The sequence below is a fragment of the Mauremys reevesii genome, linkage group 11 (genome assembly GCF_016161935.1).
Source record: "Mauremys reevesii isolate NIE-2019 linkage group 11, ASM1616193v1, whole genome shotgun sequence".
NCBI classification, from domain to species: domain Eukaryota; kingdom Metazoa; phylum Chordata; order Testudines; family Geoemydidae; genus Mauremys; species Mauremys reevesii.
In genome coordinates, this window is record NC_052633.1 from 20,597,430 (window position 1) to 20,615,328 (window position 17,899).

Consider the following 17,899-nt stretch of genomic DNA (forward strand, 5'->3'; position numbering starts at 1 on the left):
CTAACCTTGTCTAGGGAGAAGCAAAGATTTTGATAAGAAACAGAACCTACCAGGGCTGCTTTTTTTGATAAACTTCCAGGGGTTCCAGTCTCTGGAAACATCTGGACCCAAAGGATAAAGCCAGCTGCTGTATGAGAGTAACACAAAATGTAAGGGTTTCCCCCCTCCCCTTGTTTTGTTTGCGATTCAGATCTGCAAAGGGGACACAGTCCAGAGCTCTTGGGTTTTGTGTTTTAGAAACTAAAGAACTTGAAACTGCTGCTAAGACCCAGAAATGTTTTTAAAAAGCTGTTAAATCCAACAGAGCATTCAGACAAACTTCTTGAGGGCTGGGCCCCCGGAGGCCCCAAATAGATTTCAAGTTGGCTTTCTTTTTACAAGTAGAGCGGGCCTGATTTGTAGAGGTGCCAGTACCCGAAGCTCCCATTGGCTTCAGCTGGAACTGTGGACCCAAGAGATCTAATTGATTTATATTTGTTGTGGGCTCTGTTCAGCTATGGGGTTTCTAAGCGTTTTTCAGCAGATTAGGGTGTGCGGGGGGACGATCTCAGCTTTATACACCTTGGAAACAGGAAGTTTTGCCTGAATAGTTGGCCTAATTTTTTCCATTTCTAAATGTGATCTCATTACTCTTAGTTCTACCTCCCTTGTTAGCACACACAATAATCCCTTGCTGGTTACACCCTTCCAATACGTGTAGGCTATTACCATGATCCAACCCCCACCTTTCCCTTAGTCCTCTCCTAGCTCAATCTAGGCTATTTTAATCTTTCCTGTATTCCCCGATAATTGTTCTTCTCTAAAGTGCCTCTAAATTCTTTCTAGTCTGATGATTCCACGGCTGAGTAGTGATGGTGTCAGCAGAGGGTAATCTGGTAAATTTGTTACTGTTTTTTCCCATGTTCTGTGGAGCACGGTAGGTGGCCAGGAAGAGAAAATTGCATGGCAGTTTTGAAGAGTGGATCACAGGGATAGGATGCCAAGGGCCTGGGAAGAGCACAGAGTTGAAGGCAAATGGAGAGTGCAAAATGGAACCCATCAGTTGTTAGGGTCTTTAGAGCCTCACTCATGATGCACCTGGCATGCTACTAGGAACTGTCAGACTAGGTTGGGTACCATGACAAGCCAGAGCCTTGTACCTATGGTTACACTAGTGATCAGTTATCCTGGTGGTGTTGCACCACAGGCATATACAGTAGGATGATTGCCTGCCTTCTCAGTGATGTTATAGCTCTCTGTGCAGGCCAAAATTGCATTGATCTTTCTTTGGATCGCCAAAGGATGGATATGTCCCAGCCCTACTTGTAAATGAAAGTAGTGAATCTCCATGACCATTTGAAAGTAGCCAGCTGTTTGTGAAATCTCCAAAATCCCTCCCCTGTCCACTATGTGTCCGGGTGGAGCACTGTATGAGTTAGGTAGTTGGTGTAACTAAGATGGAAAGATCCTGTGCTTGCATATGAGTATAAGATAAAGATCAGACTTGGAAATCCTTAATGTGTAAGAGTAAATTCTGTGCTCAGATATACGTGTGTAACTTTTACAGAACTCAATGGGAGTTGCATGTATGCATCCAAGGGCTGAATTTGCTGTGTATACTGTGGCTGTCTTGGTCTCCCATAAGAAGAAGGTGATATTTTATCTGACTTACAAAAAAATTCCAAGACCAGTAAATGCTTCTGAATCGTCATATCTTTATTTCCTCTCCAGCCTTTTGCCCAGCCAGGGATCCTGCTATGCAAACATGTCTCATTCCCCGTTTTTATACTGTGCCTGTTGGGACCCTTGGAATGTGAGGGGTAAAAGGCTAATAAAGACCATGCCAGGCTTACCGAATCAGAAAGCCAGGTAAGCAGAAGCCATTGGAGGAAGAGGGAATTCCATTCTTTCTAATGCTTAACACCAGTTTCTTGTGTTTATCTTTTATTTGGGCCTCATTAATAGTTGGGGGGGGGAAGTTATATATACCTACAGATAAATGTGTTTAAAGTTTACAGGTAACTCGTGTGCATACTGATTTTTGTACAAGTAATGTATTACACTTTTATGTACGCCTTTCCAAATGTATTTTACACAAGTTATATTGTAATGAGTTTAGTGCTGGTGTCAGGTGCTGTGTATGTCATTTCTGTCATGCTTCCCTCAAGCCCAGAGGGAAGAGATGGGACTACGAGAGGCCACCACTGAGAGGCTACTGTTTAGATACACTACAGCTTATCTTAGCAGAATTCCAAGAGGCCATAACCCAAACCAAATAACTGGAGAGTTGCTGTAGCATCCGAGTATAGATTCAGGGCCAAAGTCTGTCCAAAATTACACCCAATGCAATCTTATTGTGAAGGCATTGTGATTGTGCCTGGGGTGTGGCGAGGATACAGTCTATGCCCACGATGAAAGAAGTTGGCTAAAGGACTCCGGGAAGTATAATGCTTGGCTGCTCTCAGAAGGCCATGATTATGTAAACCTGGGTTGTGTCTGTTCCATACATATGTCTGAATCCTGTTTATATTTTTAAATCAGGTCCTCCTCACTAGGCATGATCTTGAAAAACCAAAATAGTTTCCTGTTTGCTCTAAAACCTCCCAGCACATCCAAGTAAGTATTTGTCTTTTTCGAGAAGAAGAGTGGGGGGCTCAAGAGTGGTGTGTGACATGAAATGGCTTTCCAGTGTGCTAACGAGCGGCAGAAAACAGAGAACTCTTATTAGCAGTCCCAAGACTTCACATGACTAGCAGCCCAATAGTACTGATGTTAAGGTAATTTACACATGAAGCACTAAAGCCTCAATGATGTGGAGTCTCGCCAGTGAATGCACGTTACAGAAACCACTCTTGCTGCGCTGCCTCCTTCCTTCCACTTAGGCTTGTCACAGATTTTTTAAAAAATGGACTTCAGGGTTTGTCAAATGGCACCTGGATACACAAGCTGAAACATGGACTGTCCTGGTGAAAACCGGATAGGTAGCAACCCTACTGGATGCATACACCAAAAACCAGACTGTCTGGGTGAAAACTGGATGGGTGGCAACCCTAGCTGAGTGGTGGTAACTGCCTAGTATAGAGCACCAAAACCTCCGTGAATGTGGCTGGTGTTATTGTACATACATATACGGTATGTGACAAACAAAATCTGAGTCCCTCAGATAAGTAATAACAGAGAGAGATCACAAGCAGCTCTCAGGGAATCTGGTTGGTAAACTCAGTATTGCTGTACTCACACATCACTACGAAAAGGGGCACTTTTGTTCTCACCACCATGGCAGCCCACGAAAACTGGGCTTAACTGAGTGTGCCTGGCTCTGATGTTTGAAGTGGAGCAGTTTTCGTCACTGAGCAACTCTACTTGTCTGCAACTTTCTGAGGAGGTGCTTTTCATTTGCAGAGGGATGTTGCCCCACAGAAAATATGGATATCGACTACGAAGCAGAGAACCACCTGATGTGAGTAGAACAGGTGGGATCATTTGCAGTAAAATGCTAACAAGAATTTCTTCTTCAAGTGATTGTACATGTGCCTTCCACTCTTGGTGTGCCTGGGCCCCTCGCACAGTCGTCGGAAAATTTTCCCTCAGCGCTACCCATCAGGGCAACTCGAGCACCCTCTACTGCCCCGCGCCACTTGCACCGATATAAAGGGCCCAGCTGCCCCTGGGCTCCCTCAGTTCCTTCTTAGCACCTGTGAGGACCGTTGGAATTTTTTGTCTGGTCTGTGAAAGTACTCTTGGTGTGTTCGTTACACACGATTTGCAGATCGCTTTCTAGACTTAGTGTGAGTTTTCATTTTTGGGCCCAGTTGTTTTTTGTTTTTTTTCCCATTACTTGGTACTGAGGGATGCCGTGGTCATAGGGCTTCAAGCCACGAATCTCTTGCCTTAGGCAGATGCCCAGGAAAAACCCAAACTCGCGCTTCTTGAAATGTTTAGGGGAGGCTCATATTCAGACTCTTGAAAGTTGGCTGGCCTCTGTTTGTTCACTAAGTTGCCACGATCTGAACTCTCTGCCCTCCTGGGTACTAACTTTGTTAGGGCTAGTCTACACTTACCAGCCGGGTCGACGCGGTGAGTTCGACTTCTCAGAGTTCGAACTATCGCGTTTAATCTGGACGCGATAGTTCGAATTCCGGAAGCGATAGTTCGAACTCCGGTATTCCAGCACTGCAAAAGGCGGTGGCGGAGTCTACCTTGGAGCCGCGGACTTCGATTCCGCGGCGTCTGGACAGGTGAGTAGTTCGAACTAGGGTACTTCGAATTCAGCTACGCTATTCACGTAGCTGAATTTGTGTACCCTAGTTCGACCCCGCTTCTTAGTGTGGACCAGCCCTTAGATTGGTGGACAGACCCACTCAGTGTTTGTGGAGTTGTTCCCTTTGTCTGCCCTCAGCCTTTGCTGACTGGTGACAGACCTGTCTGCTCTGGGGTGGGCAGCTCATCTGGGCCCCCTCAGAACTCAACGTTTGTGGCCCTCAAGGAATCTCTCTTCATATCAGTGCCAGAGAGCCAAGGACGGTCCACCTCACCTGACAGGCCTTCCTCTACTGCACGTCATGGGGAAGAGCCTGTTTGTTTTCACAGGCAACGTGCAGCGATGTTTTACTGTAACAGTCGGGGGGAGCTCACTCTTTGCTGTTTTGTCAGGAAGCAGTTCACCTATGGAACTTTTCATGGCCAATTCAATCAAACTCAAAGCCTCTTACCCTCCAGGGGTGCAGAACAAGCTGGTGGCCCACCTAACCAGATCATTTAAGAGTCACCACAAATAGACATATTTGGAACATGAAGTGCTGACAGTTTTGCTTCCTACAAGGCTGCAGTCCTGCTTCCATCACAGATGCTACCCTGGACAAACGCTATTACACTTTTCCCCCCGTCCCACTCCTACACAGAATGATGCTAAAGAATAAGTGGGACCAGACCCAAGGTATATGAATAGCCTCAGCATGGCCTCGATAGCACTGGTTCTCCACTCTAGTGTATCTGTCAGTGGCAGCTCCAATTTCATTTCTGTTGAACCCAGACTTGATCTCCCAAGATCGTGGACAGCTGCTCTACCCAAACCTGTGGGCCCTTCATTTAACAGCCAGGAGGCTCCATGGCTAAATGCTAGAAAAGAGTCTTGCTTGCAGCAAGTTTGCCATGTCTTGTTAAACAGTAGAAAGCCCTCTACCAGAACTGCTTACCTGTCAAAATGGAGGTGTTTTTCTGTCTGGGCTCATCAGTCCAGGGTCTTGCCAATATAGTCTTCTATCCTGCATATCCCGGACCATCTATTGCACCTAAAGCAGCAGGAGTTAGTGATTTCTAGTATCAAGGTCCACCTGGCAGCAAGATCCATTTTCCATCCCTATATGAGTAACCATTCTGTATTTCCTAATGATATGAGAATCAGGTTTGTGAAGGGCCTGGAAAAGTTGTCCCTTCAAATAAGGGAACCTATCCACCCAGGGACTTGAACCTAGTTTTGTTGACCCACTGTTTGAGCCTCTAGCAACATACTTCTTGCTGCACCTATTCCTAATGGTGGCTTTCCTGGTAGCTATCACTGTGTCCAGGAGGGTGGTTAAACTGCATGGTCTGACATCCAAACCACCTCATGCAATCTTTCTTAAGGATAAGGTGTACTTGCACCCTCATCTGAGATTTCTCTCTAAAGTGGTATCTGATTTTCATAATAACCATACAATTTACTTACCTGTGTGTTACCCAAAAGCACATGCTAATAAAGAGGAGCAACATCTGTACACCATAGATGTTAGAGAGCGTTGGCTTTCTACATAAACAGGACTAAATGGTTTTGTTTGTTAACCCAACTATTCATCGCCTTAGCAGACAGAATGAAGGGTCCTTCTGGCCTCTTTGCTAAGAATTTCATCTTGGATAACTTCCTGCATTCATGTTTGTGATCTGGCAGGTATTTCCCCACCAGGCATGGTGTTAGGGCATGCTGTGCCAATGTTCAGGGGAAAATAAAGACTTCATTGCCTGTAGTTCTTAAAGATCCCTTGGCACTTGCAAGAGCTGGGGTGTCAACCCCTCTAATCCTGAACAAACTTCAACTTGGCTCATTAGAATTCTGCCCAACTTCCCCCTGCAGTTAATCTGGATAAAGTATTCTTAACGTTCTGCCCTCTGCACTGGGACCCTGCTGGGGACACCAGGCCAGCAGGAAAATTAAGCAAATTGTAGCTGCCTGGATCTTGGGTGCAGAGATGCCGTGCATGGCGAATGCTGGACCCAGGATGTGATGTTTTCTCTTACTACGGTGCTATGAAGGCAGCTGGAGGCTCTGTTGCAGAAATGTATGGGCTGCTCTTTACCCCTGGGCCAGCATAAAACACAAAAGCCATATAATGGCACAGATCTGATCCTACTTGATTTTGGGGAAGGGTCCTTGGGTGGGGAATCCCATTTTTCCCTTCTGCTGGTACAGGGAATACTTTAGAAAACATCCTGACAGTTTCAGAGTGAGAGAGAGAGATCCTTTTAATGGGTTTAGGGTTCCAGACACTAGAGTTCCTGAGCTGAATATCTTCTCTTTTGGCCCCCAGGCTTCAGAGGAGTTCATAGAAATCTCACCTGGTTATACCTTGACTCGAAGTAAAGAACATCTCTCTGTCACGCTAGGGGAGGAATTTTTTGAAAGAAAAACTGCTGAAGAACCAGCCCCGCACTTTGTTCCCAGGTAATCTTAGAAAATCAGTTAAATGGTTAAAATGGTTCTGGTCCCCCCACCAAAATAATAGTGTGTGAGGAACCTGTGAAGGCTTGCAAGAGGGGAGATGACCCTCATGAGCACATGCTGCATAGACAAGGGGTCTTTGTCTAGCCCAACTGAGTTACACCAATGTAAAGCTGATGTGAGATCAGAATCTGCCCCAAGGTAAACACCTGGTGTGTGTGAAGAGGGAGATGAAGAGTCTGATTCTAATTTAAGTAACTCGGGACCGAATCCATTGACTTCATAGAAGTGAGAGCAGAATCAAGCTTCTCTCTGGATTTCTGGTTTGTGAGAGTTTTGGGTCCCGTTTGTTGTTCTGCACGTGGCACTCCCAGGGCTGTCACAAGGTGTGCACTGGAATTTGATCATGCTGCTGCAATTTTAGAATCAGTTGTACAGTCTCAGCCATAGTGCTCTGCCTTCCAAAGGCCCAAATGGGGGATAAGGAGCAAAGTGAGGGATGCTACCAAAATAGCATCTTTTTAATGAGGGGAGTTTTATTTCTGTAGCAAAAGTAACATTTTCTTAATGATGGAGTGTTGCTAAGGCAAACAGAACGGTAAGAAAATGGGAGGGCCCCAGGTTGGTGTGAGAGGATCATTCAGGTCCAAACTGAAGATCCAGTAAGAGATCTGATCTCAGCTTTTAGACGAGACCATTTCTATAGCACAGTGCTAGCTGGAGAAAGTGTAACTTTGGTGCATCTGCCCAGGGTGTGTTCATAGCTCTCTGCCTTCAGGCAAAATATAAGACAAATAAATGCTTTGTTTCTGACTTGCATTGAAATGTCTGTACCTGGCCTTCTCACCAAGCACTCCCATCCACTTCACTGTCTATTTTTTAGCATCTACCACCAAGGGTTGTGTGTGTGTATGGGTGTTGAGGCTGAAAAGTCAATGTAGAAGCATTATAGGTTTTTGGGTGTTGTATAGTATCCTGCATTATGGGAGGAGTTGCTAATGAAACAAACTTCAGAGAACATTCAATAATGATCAGCCTCTTAGATGCAGTCAGATTTTTGCTTTGCAACAAACTCATGTCATCTGCTCTAACTCAACCTGCGGAAGTTTGATAATGTACATTTAATCTTTCACTCTCTTTGCAGAAGCCCAGTGAAACTTGAGACGTGAGTATTGCTTGTTTTGTGTTCGTTTTGGGTCAAAATAAAAAAAGTGAACTTTATGTACATTTTTAACCTCCTTCTCACCACCACCTGCAGGAATCTGGTATCATTCCTTACCCTGAATGCTGTTCTTTGGCTAACCAGTGACAGCAAGTTGTGCTGTTGTATACAAAGTGTCTCCCACACCTCCTTCCACCATGGAGATGGAACACTGTTGTCTCACTGCTTGTTTTGTGTTGAGGGCTGGAAACTGAGTCTAAATGTAGATCTCCTGTGAGGAAAGCAGATGTTAGAGTAAGAAAATAGGGTGTATATTCAGCTCTTGTTCAGCCAGTAGCCATTTATAGGGACTGAATACAGTTTGTAAACTACTGTGACATGAAATACATTCTGCTGAGAAGATGGGGATGACCCAAAATCTGGAGCCAAATACCCCTTAACTTTGTGTGATTTGGATTTGAATGTTGTGTTCTGGGCCTATCAGATGCCAATCCTTGTGCAAATGTTGCAGCCCATTTAACATTTCAGATTATTCTGTTTTAAAGTTTAACATAATTTGATCATTAAGTTTGGTCTTTTCCTTTAAATGTTCTCATTCCTCCATTTTCTCTCTCTCTTTGGAGTGCTCTTGTGACCTTGAATCTGATATCTAGCTGCCATTGGGAGCAGGGCCGGCTTTAGGCCGATTCTGACGATTCCCCTGAATTGGGCCCCACGCCTAAAAGGGCCCCGCGCCCAGTGGTGAGCTGGAGACGGTTCCCAAGCTCCGGCAGCTGTCTGCCCCGCCCCTGGCCCTCCCCTGAACACCCCGCTCCCCTTCCCCTCCTTCTGTCCTGCTTCTCACGAATCAGATGTTTGCACGGGAAGGCTGGGAGGGTTCAGAAACAAGTGGCGGCTTGGCAAGGTAAGCTGGAGCGGGAGGACATGAGGAGGGCTCCAGGGAGTCGCGGCGCGGCCCAGTCTGGCCCCGGCTAAGCGGCTCGCTCCGGCCGAGCGCCGCGGCCCCGGCTCCAGCCGGGCAGCTCTGGCCCCGGCCAGGCAGCGCAGCTCGGCTCGGGTGGGTGGTGCGGCAGCTCCGGCCAGGCGGCGCGGCGGCCCCAGCGCTAGCCCTGGCCAGGCGGCGTGGCGGCTCCGGCTCTGGCCCCAGTCCTGGCCCCAGCGTGGCTCCGGCAGGGGTAAGATGCATGGTAAGAGACCGGGGCCGGGAGTGGGTTGGATAAGGCAGGGGCTGGGAGTCCCGGGGACAGGGAGCGGGTGTGTGTGGGAGGCTGGATCAGGCAGAGGTTCTGGGGGGGCAGTCAGGGGATGGGGAAGGGGGTGGGGTTGGGTAGGCGTGGGAGTTCCGGGGTCTGTCAGGGTGGATGGGGTTGGGGCAGTCAGGGGACAGGGAGCAGGGTGAATTGGGTAGGGGGTGGGTTCCTAGGGGGCAGTTAGGGTGGAGGGTCTTGGGAAGGAGTGGTCAGGGGACAAGGAGCGGGGGGGTTGATGGGTTGCGGTTTCTGAGGGGGGCAGTCGGGGGCAGGACATGGGTGGGGGTCAGATGGTGGGGGGGGGATGTACTCACAGGGCGGTTCCCTACTGGGTCTTCGGCGACGGGTCCTTCAGTGCCACGGAAGACACGGAGCGCCGCCAGGTGAGTCATCCCTGCCGGGGCCCTGTCGAATCGGGCCCCGCACTTCCTAAAGCCGGCCCTGATTGGGAGGATACTAGAGTGAAGTGAAGTGTTCAGTAAAAGCCCCTCTGTGGTCTGGGGCCCAGCTTTCATTGTCTTAGCTCTAACAAGCAGCTTGTTTAGTCCCTTGAGAGAAGCACATCACGTGTTGCTCAACAATGGTCCTTCCAGCTGATTCAGTGGCAGCATTGATGGTCTCTAAGGGGAATCCTACCAAAGGGAAGGGAACAGAATCCCTACTGAGTGGGTAAACCACTGATACACATTTCCTCACACCCGGTGGTAAGACAGGCTGGGGGAAGATCACACACCCATTCTGCAACCCTGCCGCCTTGAGTGGGAGAAGCAGTGAGGGAGCTGACGCCAGCCCCAGATGCGGGATTCTAGTAGCGATATTATTTCTATTTCCACCACTGTTCCCAGCAATGGGCCCCATGCATGACGGAAAGGTGGTGTATCATTGTAGGGAGGATGTTATTACTGACTTAGAGGAACAGATTGCTGAGCTGACAGACATGATGGAGCAACTGCGCAGAGATCACCAGGCCTCCCGCAAACTGGTGAGTCCACTTGGTTGTCATCTATCCCTTCTTTTCAGAAAGTGCTCCATGAAGTCAGTGTCTGAGGAAGACTATAGGGAAAGGGCTGACTAGACCACACAGCACTGCCTGGATCCTTTCAGTGCCATTATTAGTGACTGACTGGCTAAAGTGCCCCCAGATTGCTAGGAGTCCACATGCCTGCAGGAGGCAGTGTTGTCTAGCGGTTAGTGCAGAACTGGCAGGCGGGGAACTTGGCTAATTATTTATGTGCTATAAATGTGGATTCCTTTACAGCCAAACAGCTGCTTCATGGAGAGCAGCATTTTTAAAACCACCTAAGTCACTTGAAAGTCACAGGGACTTGTGCTCCCAAGTGAGTTCAGCGCTTTTGGGAAGCCCACCTTGAACGACTTCCCTGCTGTTTGAAATGTGGAAGTGTTTGCTCTGATTGCAATTGGTGACTCTGAAAAAAGAGCAAGGGCTTAGATAATGAAGAGATCTCTGCATAACCAGCCTAGGATGGAAAACAGTTAAACAGCATGTTTGTCAAGGGGGAAATGAATAAAAAGAATGCCTTTTCTGTACTGGGAATTGTAGCTATCACAGTTCTGAGCCCACTGTGGACAGGATTTTTAGTAACCTGACTGGAGTTATGTCATTAGCAGATATTTTCTCTCAAATAAATGGCAGGGTAGGTACATTTACACCAGGGTTCGGCAACCTTTGGCACGCGGCTCGCCAGGGCAAGCACCCTGGTGGGCCGGACCAGTTTGTTTACCTGCCGCCTCTGCAGGTTCAGCTGATCGCAGCTCCCACTGGCCACAATTTGCCACTCCAGGTCAATGGGGGTGGTGGGAAGCTGTGGCCAGCACATCCCTCTGCCCGCGCCGCTTCCTGCCTCCCCCATTGACCCGGAGCAGCGAACCGCGGCCAGTTGGAGCCATAATTGGCCGAACCTGTGGACACGGCAGGTAAACAAACCAGCCCGGCCCGCCAGGGTGCTTACCCTGGCGAACCATGTGCCAAAGGTTGCCGACCCCTGGTTTACACCTTAGTTAAAAACTTGTCTCTTTTTTTCCCTTTCAAGTTGGAAAAGGATATGGAACAAAAATGCAATGAGATGCAACAGGAGCATGAGAATAAGATCAGGTACAACTGCTGTGCTATGCAAGGAGAAAGCACATATGTGAACTGAATGCTGGAGACCACAGCTTTCTCTACAAGGTTTTACATCTTGTGTGGTTTTGGATGTTCAGACTAAGAGACAACATGGCAGTATGTCTTCTACAAAATGAGCCAAGCTTGGGATTGACGCACTGTGATCTCTATACCATAATTATTATTGGGGCATCCAGATCCAGTGGCTTTGAATCCAGGCCAGAATCAGGCTCACTTTCCAATCCTGGATACCATGGGAGCAGCAGTATCATGAGGCCATCTGTACTTAGATTTTGTACCATGACTAGTGAAGCTATTGTGAGATTTTATTCTCTCGTGATATTTCCATCATCCATAGGCCAAAATGTGACATGAACAGCTGTTCTTGTGAGATCTTAGGCTGGACACTTTCTTGGAGTAATGGGAGGGCATAGCAGTGTATCTGCCAGTGTCTCACTGTTTTCCTTTACTGACTAGCCTAATCTTGACTTCATGTTGTGTTGGGGACATAAATGTTTCTTTCATGTCCCTACTTTGTCCAGACACTTAGGGCACCACGCTGCCTTCAACTGATGAGGTGCTAGGTGCCATCCGCACATTGTTGGCATCTGAGTCCACAACATGATGTCCCTTGCCGTAGGGGTCTTGCATACTTGTTGAATGAGTGGTGGAAAATCTGAGCTGTGCTGCTCTCTATGGCTAATGGTCACCCTGGATCCATCAGCGCGCTCTTGAAGAAAGAATAGAGCCAGCTTGGCACAATTGTGCCTCCTGCCCCTGTCCCCCCAGGACTCTCAGATGGCTAACGGAGCCTTTTGGCCCAGAACTTTCTTCCTACTATACCCAGCTATGAAGTCTGAGTTGGAAATGATAAATCTACATTTTTATAAGGTTCCTCCTCACTGTGGTATCAATGGCCAACAATGACTTCGTCAGCTTGGGAAAGGTTATTGAGCAGCAGGACCGGCTCTAGGCACCAGCGCTCCAAGCATGTGCCTGGGGTGGCACTTTCCAAGGGGCAGCACTCTGGCTCCTTTTTTTCTTTTTTTCTTTTTTTCTTTTTTTTTGCTTGGGGCACAAAATGCTGGGAGCCGGCCCTGAGCGGAGGTGAGCAGCAGCGGTGGGGGGCGCGGGGAGGGCTGAGGAACCGCTCCCCCCCCAGCTCACCTCCGCTCCACTGCCGCCTGCTCCCCCAAGCGCGCTGCCACTCCGCTTCTCCCCCTCCTTCCCCGTCTTGCCATGCGAATCAGCTGTTTTGCAGCAAGCCTGGGAGGGAGGGGGGAGAAGCGGCGGCGGTGCGCTTAGGGGAGCAGGCAGCACGGAGGTGAGCTGTGGCATTGGGGGGCACAGGGAGGGCTGCAGGAAGTAACCCTGGGGGGGGACAGAGGAACCGCTCCCCACCCAGCTCACCTCCACCTCCTCCCCCAAGCGCTCCACTTCTCCCTCCTTCCCAGGCTTGCCTGGGAGGGAGAGGTAGGAGGGGAAATGTGGCGCACCTGGGGGAGGAGGCGGGGCCGGGGATTTGGGAAAGGGGCTGGAATGGGGCAGGGAAGGGGCAGAGTCAGGGCGGGGCCAGAGGGGGTGCAGGAAAATATTTTTGCTTGGGGCGGCAAAAAACTTGGAGCCAGCCCTGTTGAGACGGTGGGGTGATGGGCTAAGTCTAGCAACACCTGACTTCCTCCAGCAACCCCATGTGCAGTAAACTCTTACTTCACAAACCAGAAAATATACATTTGAAACTAATATATAAACTGACTTTAAACGCCCCTTGTACAGCATCACTAGGTTCTGCTCACATCAATCACCTCATTAGAAACTAATGCACTTAGAATGCAGGATGAAAGAAGAAAAATAGTACCAAGAGCAAATAAAATAAGATAAATGACTAGCTGGGACATGCCCAGCACAAACAGAATAGATGATGGTGTGAAATGCCATAAAGCTTCTAATGGCTACTTGTTTAGGAAGATCTGCATGACACATCTGCAAGCCTCTCTGCTTATCAAATTACACCCCAGGTTATATTTTCTCCACACACAAAGAGCAACCATATACTTTCAGCCTGGCTGACTTTTATTTTAAAACAAGAAAGAACAAAAGTAAAGACTCCAGGCTATGCACAGTGTCTCTCTCCCCTCTGGCAATTTACATCTGAATTGACCACAAAATGTCAGCCATCTCCTGCAGAGTCCTAGAAATGTAAATGTGCAGTACACAGAAAACAAAATAATGTACACAGTTACAGTAACCTGGCCATTCGCCTCCTGTAATTATTCCATCACTATAAACGATCAAGTGGGTGGATGAGAGGAAAGTGTGCTCTGTGCCTATCTGCATTGATGTGCTTGTGCATTGGTCACACAGGGAACTCCAAGAAGCTCACTGTGCTGAGCTCCAGGCCTTGCAAGTGCAGTACAAGAAAGAACTGAGGACTGAAAGGGCCTCTGCACAAGAGAAAATGGGTATGGACAGGCTTTCTGGGAAGTCTGAGCCCTGTTGTTTTCATGGTTACTCTGAGCTGGAAGCTCCTGTCGGGTTCTTTCCCTCTCTAGCATATTCACGGCAGCAGACTCTCTTGGGAAGCTTCCCCTGCCTCTCCATGTTTTGCTATTGAAAGCAAAGAGGGATCTGAGCTGTGACTGTCGGTACTAACTGGGGAAGAGGTATAGTTGTGAAAGAAGGTGGGTTGCAGCTGGTAGAGTGTCATCCCTTTAAATGCTAGCGTTGTGCTGGGATTATAAACCGACGTCAGAAATCATGTCCAGATCTGGATTAGGTTTAGGCTGGGGTCTGTGTTCTGAGGCTGAATTAGGGTTATGGTTGAGATTCAGTTATGCCAAAGTCTCATGCAGTCTCGAGAGATTTCAGTCCAAAATAGCAGGAGGGAATTGGAGAACATCTGAGCTCATCAGATTTCTGCTGCCTTGAATAATGCTCAGGTTTCCAAACAGATATTGATTTCAGGCGGAGGCTGCCCAGAAAACTTCTTGGATGGCCAGCCAGACCTTTTGCAATTTGCTGGGTACTTTTGTAAGCAGAAATTAAGAAAATCTTTCAATTCAATGACTGTAGCCCAGCTATTTATTTATTTAATTTTGGGTGCCTTTTGGGGCTCAGAAAAGTCACTGACAGGTGTCTTCAGGCCAGCTGTAGGGTCAGCAGATATTCCATGCAACCTGCCCCAATACAGCCTCAGTCCACTTCTAATTCTGAGCCTCCTTTAAAAAACAGAATTAGTTTCTTCGTTCTTAATCCCATACTATGTGGTGGAATCTGTGACATAGACGTGTCTTGTAGGGTCTGGACTGAGATACCTAGTCCACTTTCATGTTACCTATTCAGGGTTTTAGTGCAAATCCCCATGGCTGAGACATTCCCGTTAAAATTGCTGTATTAACTACACATCTTGTCCTTCTCTTGTTGCTCAGAGGGGATGCAGAAGGAATACAAGTATCTGAAGAATGCATTCCGAATGTACCAGGTGAGATTTCAGCAACCCTGCAGTGATCTCCAAAAGTGGATCACGTCCTGTTAGTCTAATGCTTAGGGCTTGGCTACAACTACCATTTAAGTTGACGTAACTTACATCACTCAGGGCTGTGAAAAAGCCACCTCTCAAACAACGCAAGTTACATCAAGCTAAGCGCTGACCAAACTGCTGCTCTGTCGGTGGGAGATGCTCTCCTGTCGGCATAGTGCAGCTGCACCGATGTAGCACTGCAGTGTAGAATAGCTCTTAGATTCCTAGGAAGGTGCTGTAGTGAGTGCACACACACACCCCGCCATCCCCATTGGCACACAGGGTCCCCGATGTGCTGGATTCACTGCAGTTTCACTGTGGGTAAGGAGGGCAGGATATCCGAAACCCAGGGGTAGGGGACACTACAGAGCATAACTTCAGTGACTGCTAGCAGGAGCAGCACGATGGATGCAGCTGGAGGTGTCTCCCTCACCCCTGTGGAGGAAGAGTGGTGTGCAGTGGCCACAGAGGCTGTCCCCCCAAAGGATCTCCCTCCTTCTGCTCCTTTAGCCTGGGGGAGACCTTCCTGGTGCATCACTTTGGGATCTGTGGATGGAACTGGCTATAGAGTTGCTAACTACACCTCTACCTCGATATAACTCTGTCCTCGGGAGCCAAAAAATCTTACCGCGTTATAGGTGAAACCGCGTTATATCGAACTTGCTTTGATCCACCAGAGTACGCAGCCCCACCCCCCTGGAGCACTGCTTTACCGCATTATATCCGAATTTGTGTTATATCGGGTGGCGTTATATCAGGGTAGAGGTGTATCTTTTTATAGCATAATTGGAGGCAATGTGGGAGATTCAGGGTTTTTGGAAGATTTTCTGAAAATGCATATTGTCTGTGTGTGTGTAGGACAGTGTTTCTGATGAAATGGAGGAGAAGTGGCTGAGAAGGCAGGCTGACTGGAAGAAGAATGAGAGGACTGAGCGGGAGAAGGCACTGTTAAAGCAAAGTGCGTAAACAAGGACACTTGTATTTACTGTGTTTTCCACTGCATGCATCCGATGAAGTGGGTTTTAGCCCACAAAAGCTTATGCTCAAATAAATGTCTTAGTCTCGAAGGTGCCACACGAACTCTTGTTCTTTTTCCTCCATATTGTCGCTTCAGCAATGTGCTTCTCTCTTCCCTGCTAGCCCATTCTGTAGGAAGTGTGTCCCTGGGTCAGGACCTATTTCTGGCTACATTGTACATTGTGCCACATCCAGAGCCTCACAAAGTAACACCTGCGACAGCTACAAAGTTACCATGCAAAGAAGAGCGACTGCAAGAGGAGGAGAAGGGAGCAAGACAGTGACTGGAAAAGTGATCCAGTGTGTGGGCACGTGTATGTACACGCACTCAGAGCCCGGGAATGGAAGCGACTATGAGAACGTTCTCCTTCAGGGCACCACTCAGTGCTGTCATTCGTTACCTGGTGCTTAGATACCATCGTGTTTGGGCGGTAGAAATATTGAATGCAGCTGAAATGAGTCAAACACCTCGTATCCATGTTGCCACGTACATTTGTGTGCCTCTTATACAGAATTAAAATGGATGATTAGGAAAAGTCCTCAGACCTCTGTTCTTTCTCTCCACAGAGCAGGAATTGATGAAGAAATTTGAGATGGAGAGAGAGCATCTAAAGAAATCACATCAGAGTGGTAACTCCATGATGAATAAACTCCCACAGCAGGGAAGAGAGGTAGCTAGTCCTGAGGGAAGCATAAAGCTACATGTTGAGGTGCTGCAGTTCCCATGAACTCTTATTGCCAGTAAAATAGTAGCAGGTTTGTTATAAAATCCATGCGTCTGTGGTGTCCCTAGTCTCTGTTTGCCAGAAGCTGGGAATAGGTGATGGGATGGGTCACTCGGTGATTACCTGTTCTGTTCATTCCCTCTGGGGCGCCTGGTATTGGCCACTGTCAGAAGACAGGATACTGGGCTAGATGGACCTTCGGTCTGACCCAGTATGGCTGTTCTTATGTCTGTTTATAAGGCTCCTATAGCTCACAGGCTCAAGGGCCTGATGCTCTGAGTAAAGGGAGAGATAGGGACAGGCTGGATTCAAACCATCATCACAGGATAATTCTGTTAAACCCCAGGGATCCTAAGGAGTGTGGGGTATGTCAGACACCTTCCAAATCACCAGTCACTTGTATTTCTGCCTAGCAGTTACTGTCTGGAAGGTCATGTATTCGGTTTCACCTGTTGGATTGTGCGGGTGGCTGGAATCGGCTGCTCACTGATGAGCCTGGGAATGTTACAGACGTGCCATGAACTGTGCACAAACTGTGTGTCCTTTTCAGGAGTTTATTAAACAACACCAGGAAGATGTGGAGAAAATAAAAGAATTGCAAAACATCAAGGAGGCAAGTATGGCAAAAAACGGAATGCAGTGCCACTGAGCAACTATGTCACATGGTACAGTCTAGATTTCTGAGCAGCTCACTCTCACCCAGTCAGCAGGACGGGACTTAGCTGAGGTATTCAAGCTTCTGGAGGGGATAGTGCAAACCGATCAGCTCCCCTTTTGTGCACTGTTCGGTAATAGGAGAAGGAGCCACTCGGGGAATTTCACTGTAATTTCCATTGGGAAACAAAGCTTCATTCTGGGTTCTTGATGTAGCCCTGGTGCTTTTATAAAACCTGAAATAAAAAACTTTCCAAATAAGGGCAGACCCCAGACAGGGGGCCTGGCGGGCCAGTGAGCCACATGGCCTGGGTGTCTGAAGGCTGTAATGGTTTAGTGCAGCCTCTGCTGGCTGGGCTGCTCTCGACCCCTGACAGTAACACAGAGCTCTGGGTTTCCTCAGGGGAATGTCTACACTTGGAGTGTGATTCCCACCTCACTTGAGGAGACGTACCCAAGCTGGCTCTCGTCGTGCTGGCATGCTAAAAATAGTGTGTCTCTGGCAGAATGGGTGGTGGGAGGGGCCAGCTGTCCAGCCAAGATCCTAGGCACATCCTCAGGGTGGTTAGCCCATCCCCACACAGCTACACTAGGTTTTAGTGAGCTAGCTCTGACTGACCTAGTGTGAGTCGCACCCACCGCTCCAGGCGTAGACACATCCCCTCAGTGCAGAAGTGGTTACGTCTGCTCTCCTCTAGGAGTGGCTCCCGCGTCACACGCAGCTGCTGTGTAACTTGTAGCCCCGGCACCACTGCGTGGGAAGGGGTGAATCTAGG

At 48.2% G+C, this 17,899-nt stretch overlaps 1 protein-coding gene across 1 annotated transcript in view; it reads left to right on the forward strand.

Moving 5' to 3' along the window:
• Window positions 1-17,899, forward strand: part of FLACC1 (flagellum associated containing coiled-coil domains 1) — a 27,585-nt gene continuing 9,686 nt past the window's right edge. The window contains exons 1-13 of the mRNA XM_039494922.1: window positions 1-149; window positions 1,711-1,848; window positions 2,521-2,595; window positions 3,382-3,439; window positions 6,543-6,676; window positions 7,818-7,838; window positions 9,974-10,067; window positions 11,137-11,198; window positions 13,572-13,669; window positions 14,636-14,688; window positions 15,586-15,685; window positions 16,312-16,415; window positions 17,020-17,082. Coding sequence (XP_039350856.1) covers window positions 1,745-1,848; window positions 2,521-2,595; window positions 3,382-3,439; window positions 6,543-6,676; window positions 7,818-7,838; window positions 9,974-10,067; window positions 11,137-11,198; window positions 13,572-13,669; window positions 14,636-14,688; window positions 15,586-15,685; window positions 16,312-16,415; window positions 17,020-17,082 — 966 coding nt within the window. The 5' untranslated portion in view covers window positions 1-149; window positions 1,711-1,744. The remainder of the gene's footprint in view (window positions 150-1,710; window positions 1,849-2,520; window positions 2,596-3,381; window positions 3,440-6,542; window positions 6,677-7,817; window positions 7,839-9,973; window positions 10,068-11,136; window positions 11,199-13,571; window positions 13,670-14,635; window positions 14,689-15,585; window positions 15,686-16,311; window positions 16,416-17,019; window positions 17,083-17,899) is intronic.